The sequence below is a fragment of the Pundamilia nyererei genome, unplaced genomic scaffold (assembly GCF_000239375.1).
Source record: "Pundamilia nyererei isolate P.nyererei 1_Seehausen unplaced genomic scaffold, PunNye1.0 scaffold00053, whole genome shotgun sequence".
Lineage (NCBI taxonomy): Eukaryota > Metazoa > Chordata > Actinopteri > Cichliformes > Cichlidae > Pundamilia > Pundamilia nyererei.
In genome coordinates, this window is record NW_005187454.1 from 1,457,997 (window position 1) to 1,464,792 (window position 6,796).

General features: G+C 43.6%; 1 protein-coding gene across 2 annotated transcripts; it reads left to right on the forward strand.

The window, feature by feature from the left end:
* Positions 1 to 1,967: 1,967 nt before the first annotated feature.
* ccn1l2 (cellular communication network factor 1, like 2) lies at positions 1,968 to 5,653 on the forward strand. 2 transcript variants are annotated; one of them, XM_005733599.1, is made up of 5 exons: positions 1,968 to 2,111; positions 2,248 to 2,461; positions 3,672 to 4,019; positions 4,178 to 4,377; positions 4,471 to 5,653. In XM_005733599.1, the coding sequence occupies exons 1-5, from the start codon at positions 2,043 to 2,045 to the stop codon at positions 4,759 to 4,761; spliced, it is 1,122 nt and encodes a 373-aa protein (XP_005733656.1). In that variant the 5' UTR covers positions 1,968 to 2,042; the 3' UTR covers positions 4,762 to 5,653. The 2 variants fall into 2 exon arrangements, with proteins under 2 accessions (XP_005733656.1, XP_005733657.1); XM_005733600.1 differs by lacking the exons at positions 1,968 to 2,111; positions 2,248 to 2,461 and adding an exon at positions 2,470 to 3,564.
* Positions 5,654 to 6,796: the final 1,143 nt, after the last annotated feature.

Sequence of the window (6,796 nt, forward strand, 5' to 3'; positions counted from 1 at the left end):
AAGTGTACCTCTGGTGCAAATTACTGACCTCTGTCATCATTTTAGGTGGGGGAACTTGCACAATCGGTGGCTGACTAAATACTTTTTTGCCCCACTGTAAACCGGGTCTAATGATGCTCAAGGCGCTTTACATGCTGGGAGTGATAGATGTGATAGATGTGATAGATGTGATAGATGTGATAGATGTGATATGTCTCATTCACCCATTCATCCATGTTCTATGTCTCAGGACTGAATCAGAGTTCTGTGGGGAACTCTTGTAGAGCCTAGAACGCAAACTACATAAGTGGCTGACATTGCTCACATTTATGCTATTGTGTGGTGAATTACATGTGAATTACAATGTGGTGCCTAGAAATAGAAAAAAATAAAATGCTGAGACATTTTTCTTCTTCGTCATTATTCTTTATGTTCAGGGGATGAGTGTTTTTCTCTCACTCTCAAATAAAGTGTAGCTGTAAATGCACGACAGGAATCAATAGAACAGGCTAATCACAATAGTCGAGGCTCTGCCAAGGATTGAAAGTTTTTGTTATAGCTTATCTTTTTACCTGCTTCTTCTTTTGTCCTCCGTGTGTCCAGTTTCCTCAAGTTTTGTAAGGACACACTGCACACCATGCCAAGATATGTATATGCTATTTCAGAATTGTGTTATCCTTGTCATGTTATTTGTAGACGTGCTTTTGTCACAGGCTGCAAGTAACAAAGTATAGATCCGTCCGTCTGTCCGTTCGCTTCCGCTTATCCTTTCCAGGGTCGTGGGGGGCGCTGGAGCCTATCCCAGCTGTCATAGGGCGAGAGGCGGGGTATACAGGTGGCCAGTCTGTCACAGGGCCAACACACAGAGACAGACAACCATTCGCGCTCACATTCACTCGCACATTCACACATATGGGCAATTTGGATTAACCAATTAACCTATCCCCACTAACTGCATGTCTTTGGACGGTGGGAGGAAGCCGGAGTCTTCCTCCCACCGTCCAAAGTATATACAATTTAAAATAGTCTGTTACGTGTAGACACAACACCGGTTCATCCCTTGAGTTAAGTGTCTTTGTAAGGCTTGAAAGATTCATAGCTCAGTGTTAAGTGGCTTCACAAACTAAACTGTGAGGTGCAAAATGTAAAGAGTTAAGGGGACGATCGTGGACTTTTGCACAGTGCTGCTTTTAAGGAACAGGCCAGAGACCTTCAGCAGCCTTATCGAAAGCCAAATTAAGTTTCCCATGTTTCTTGACAGCCTAGGCCAACTTAATGCAAGGACTTTCCTGCTCTCCAGCAAAACACTCTTTACGTGCCACCACGGTGACAATGGGAATGCAGAGTTTTTCCTGCCAATCATGGGAACACGAGGATAAGCCTGTGTTTCCTGGAATGCTGCCCATTAGGAAAGAGACGGAGGGAACACAGGATGTTCTGAGCACATTGTCCTTCAGTGTAGAAGAGAGCGGTTTACAGGGAGTTTCTCCATTCTCACAGTTAATCATTCTGAGCCTCACTGAGCGGGATTCCCTCCTTAAGTTTTCCATTACACCTGTCCAACCACTGGCTTCTTTTTTTCATGTGCTAAGTATGTCCTCTGCTGTTTCCTTTCTAGCGTGTTCATGCATAGAAAACTAACGATTTTCACACACAGTCTGAAAACTACAAGCAGTTTAACCAGGATTTAGCAGCTCTTGTAAACCAGGGTTTTCCTGGTGACACCTTTAATGACACCTTGACTCATCCATAATTACACTGTGACGTTAACACATCTGTAAGTGTTTCACACCTCCTCCTCCTCTCTCTGGACGCTCTGCTGAGAGGCGCGGTAATGATGTCACAGGGCAGGGGCATGTGTGTCTATAAGTGCAGAGAGAAACCTCTGACTGAAGTAGAGCTGAGCCACGCTGCTGGAGAGGCACAGGCAAATTTACCTCTGGGTGCCAAACTCACCTCTGGATACTTTTCATCCTGGAGCTGCAAAATTAACTTCTTTCCTCTTGGGAATCTGGATGTGAAAGCCTACTTTTTGTTTGCTTGCTTTATTTGCTGGGATCAGGATGCTTTGTCCTGTTGCTTTGCAGCGGATCTTCTTCACCCTGTTTATGCTGGGCAGAGCTGCAGTAATGGTGAGTTTCTGTGGCTATAAATGCTTTTTGTTTCTGTGATCTTCCATATAGTTATTTTAGATAACATTTTGATTACCATTTTAAAAAATAAATAAATAAAAATCAGTCTGAGCTGACCTCTGACCCTGGTATTTAGGTAGACAGTGCATGCCCAGCTGAATGTTCCTGCCCCCCCTCGCCTCCACTGTGCCTGCCCGGCGTCAGTCATGTAACTGACGACTGTGGCTGCTGCAAAGTTTGTGCTCGGCAGTTTAATGAGGACTGCAGCACGACAGAACCTTGTGATCACATCAAGGGGCTGCACTGCCATCTGGGGGCTGGAGGAAACCCAGAGAGAGGACTGTGTCAAGGTGAGCAAGGAGTTTATTGAAAGCTCACAGCTTCAAATCATTAAAGGAATAATTATTCTGATGTTGGAACAAAAGCTACAAACAAAAACACAGCTCCTGTACCAAGAATCAGACAGCAAGGGTAGATGCACACTGTTGAAATTACAGAGCAACTGTCCACAAACACCCTGCAGATGCATTTTAAAGGAAGTCTGGACACTTTTATGTAATGACTCTAATGGCTCTGGAGGAGCTGCTTAAGGTCTAGCTGGAAAATAAATAAATGAAAAAGCAGGAATGCAAACATTTATTTGAAATAAAAGGTGCTATGAATCTGTGGGATCATTACAGATCACAAGGGAGCATTAAACTGTTCAAAAAGCATGAAATCTCCCTGATAGGAAATCCATTTGATTTCTTGGTGTATTTCTCTAGAGTATGATGTCTTAGCTGAAGGGCCAATATTAGGCTCACTTACAGGTTACTCAGGTTAACTTTACTAGATAATGTTTACATGCTTATTTATTATTCTTTTTTTGCAATACATTGCTTCAGCATCTCTTTTGACCTCCAGTCAGAAATGTTTTGTTTTAGCTCGTCCTCCATAAGAAACCTTTTCTTTGACTGCTCAGCTGGCCTGGTGTGAAGAAAAGTAAAAGGTTGAGCAGATTTTATGAGTATGTGTTTTTTTTTAATTCCATGGATCTTGACCGTTTTATGTACCTTCAGGGAAATAAAAAGTCAGTTTGATTTGCACTAAAGCAGAAAAAGTGACACAGCAGCACATTAACACACAGACGATGCTTGATTATTGGTTGATGTTAGCATCAAAGCTGCAGACGTGATAACGCTAACAGTTTTCCTGTTGTGAAGCTTCTGCCACTATAGTACACACAAAGCAACACTCTGAGTCTTCGGCTAGAAAAGTGGCTTTAGCATGGAAACGAAAATGGAAAATGGTGAACTATGAGGCAGCTGACAGCATCTGTGTTTAGAGGATGGCCTCAACACATGTAACATAGATAAACAACAGAGGGAAAGCATGGAAAAGCCAAAATGGTGGTTCATCAGCAGTGTTTCCTGTGAGCGAGACGTAAAAAGCTATACAACATACAAAGTGAGAGGTAAAATCACAAAAACGCAGCAAACAGACTCATTAAGTTTTTGCCGTATCCTTCCATGAAGTTCAAAAGTGTCTGCTAACAGCTCAGTTTCCTGTTTTCTATGTCAGCTGAAGCTCATGGCGTACCCTGTGCATTCAATGGGCGAGTGTACCAGCATGGTGAGGACTTCCAGCCTGTTTGCCAGCACCAGTGCACCTGCATGAATGGTGTGGTGGGCTGCATGCCCCTCTGTCCCTACCAAGTGCCCCTGCCTCGGTGGCGATGCTCAAAGCCCCGGCTGGCGCAGCCCGAGGGTGGCTGTTGTGAAGAATGGGTGTGTGATGATGACAACAGCATCAGCGAGGAGCTGAGTGAGCCAACAGAGAGCCAGCTCCACCCAAACCACATCAGTCCTTTGCTGCCAGTCCAGCGACAGAATCCCCTCCCAGCTGCCAGCGGAGCAGATACATTCAGAGGTAAAGTTGAAAATACTGTAAATCATCAGAGCAGCACTCTCAAATAAGTTGATGTGAAATATTCACAAAACCCTCAAGAACTCCAAGAAGTGACTCACAAGGTAACTAATTGTCTGCTGGCATCCATGACTTCATTGCTGTATTGTGCTCTCACGCAGAGATCGCATCGTTCCCCCTCTCTGAGGTCTTACATGAGCCCCAGTGTTTCCCACAGACCACTGAGTGGACCCAGTGCTCTGCCACATGTGGGATGGGCATTTCAAGTCGTGTGACCAATCACAACCCAGACTGTCAGCTAGTCAGAGAAACCAGACTGTGCCAGATCCAGCACTGTGACCTGCAGCTTCCCATAACTAAGGTAGTGTATACTCAAATGGAGATGGATGTAGAATGCCGACAGGAACATCTGAGATTTGTTATTTAACTGTGGCTGTCTCTGTCATCCTGGAAGAAATGTCAGCGAACCTTCCGCCCACACGAGCCAGTCAGCATCACCTTTGGTGGATGCTCTACAGCTCAGCGATATCGGCCTCGGACCTGTGGGACTTGCACTGACGGCCGCTGCTGCGCCCCGTCTCTCTCTCGCACCGTGCAGCTCCGCTTCCACTGCCCCAGTGGAGACATCCTCTACAATGTAATGTGGATCCAGCGCTGCAGCTGCGGTACGAGCTGTGGTAAACACACCTATCACTCCAGCACCTCCGTCAACCTCTACAATGACATCCACACTTTCAGAGACTGATGCTGACTTATCAGCGGACTCTGCACCTCCCCCTCGCTAAACTCACTGCCTCAATGTCTGTCCGCTGGGTGGGAAAGGAGTCCGCTCGCTTGCACTTTAAGCTTGCTGTCATGATGATGTCACTTTGTCCACGCTACAGGCGGTGCCTCTCCAGCGTCCTATGCAGTCTCGAGGACGACACAAAACAGTGTGACTGCTATGCCACAGTGTAGGCTGAGAGCTTTAACTGAAACTTTAATTTATTTTCAACTTTGTTTTCTTTTCCACAGAGGGTGACACGACAACTTGTCAAACATAAAGAAGGCTTTTTAACAGGCATATTAACAGGAAGTAATGGTTATCAAACACATGCATCTTTGTTCTTCACCACGTTTTAAAATGCTGAGGAGCAGTGGCATCGATTGTTGGTTCACATGGATTGTGCTTGATACAGTCCACCTGTTCCCCGTACAAGTACTGACGGGGAAATGTGTGAGATGTGTCTGTTTTACAGCGACAGGCTTTCAGAAAGGAGTTTACAGACTGTGCTTATTATGCTACTTTGGTATATTGATTAAAATCCTACAGGCTATACAGACTTCACTCTTAGTTGTGGAGTGAGAATATTCGAGGATCACCTCATTTTTCGAGGTGTGATACCGTTGTGTTTTTTAACGTGTGTCTATCACTGTGTACATATAATAAATACATGTTTGGTTCTTAAAGCTTCATATTTGACACGTGTCACTTGTGTATTAGAAGTTTATTGGTTGTAAACTCCTGTATGTCAAATAAAAACTTAACCTGTGATGTGTCTTTATGGTAAACAAAAGTTTGAGGTGATGTTATGCTGGGTGAAGGTTCCACAGCATAAAATGAAGCAATATGAATTAAAATGTTTCTAATTATTCCATTAGTGTTGTGGAAAATGCAGTGTGTCCAAGTAAGCAAAGGTTAAAGGTTGTTCTGCAAATTTCAACCATTCTTCGTCTCTCGTGGCTTTGCAGGATTCCCAGTTGCTGTTTTAGCTCCTCCTGCTTTAAAATGATCCATGTTTTAAACAAATTTTCTTCTGATTGGCCGGCCCTCTTAAACAGAAGGTGGTGTTCAAAAGTGAGGACGAAGCCAGTGGGAGACTGACAGATGGACTGGTACAGGAGTAATGTGGATGCTGTACTAGTGTGAACAAAGAGCTGAGCAGCTGAAAGCTGGCCCTTTAATCTCTTTGTGTATGATAAGCCTGGGTGATTCGTACACCAATAGGATTGTCTTTTATGCACTATTGTTCCCACCATTTGGTTGGTACATAATGATGTAAAATAATAACTTCCCTCAAAATGCAGTAAACCTAAAGTAACGAGTTTTGAAAATGTAAGAAGTAAAAAAGTAAAGAAAGTTATTTAAAATGGAGTAAATGTAAAAAGTTGTCAAAAGATAAATATTCACCAAATATCAACAGATACCTGAAAACTCAACTTAAGTACAGCAACAAAGTATCTGTGCATTACGTCCCACCTCACCTCAGGTCCTTACACAAGCTTCTGGTTGACTCTTGGGCACAAACATTGCAGTGGACTACCACATTCCTCACCTGGCCTGTGCCTTTTTCTGAGAGGAGAGAGGAACATGGTGGCTTATTGGCTGCTATCATCAGAACTACTGGTGAGATCTTGGTCACTCACTCACTCTACAAACATTGTCTCAGAGTGGCTCTGTAAAACTCGTTTGTTTTTGCTTCTAGACTGGACTACTGTAACGTTATTTTCACCTTCTTCTAAAAGCTTCTTCTGTTGATCCAAAGTGCAGCAATGAGTACCGACACAACAACAAAGAGACAACATATGTTGCCCATATCGACTTCTCTTCACTGGCTCCGTGTTAAATCCATAACAGACTTTAAAGTCTTTCTCCTCATTACAAGGTCTTCAAAAACCAGGCCCCATCTTTTCTTAAAGACCTCATACTATGAGCACAATAGAGCACTTCAATAAATATTTAAGTAAGATACAAACACCTGAAGATTCTACTTAAAGTAGAAAGTATCAGTATAGTTATA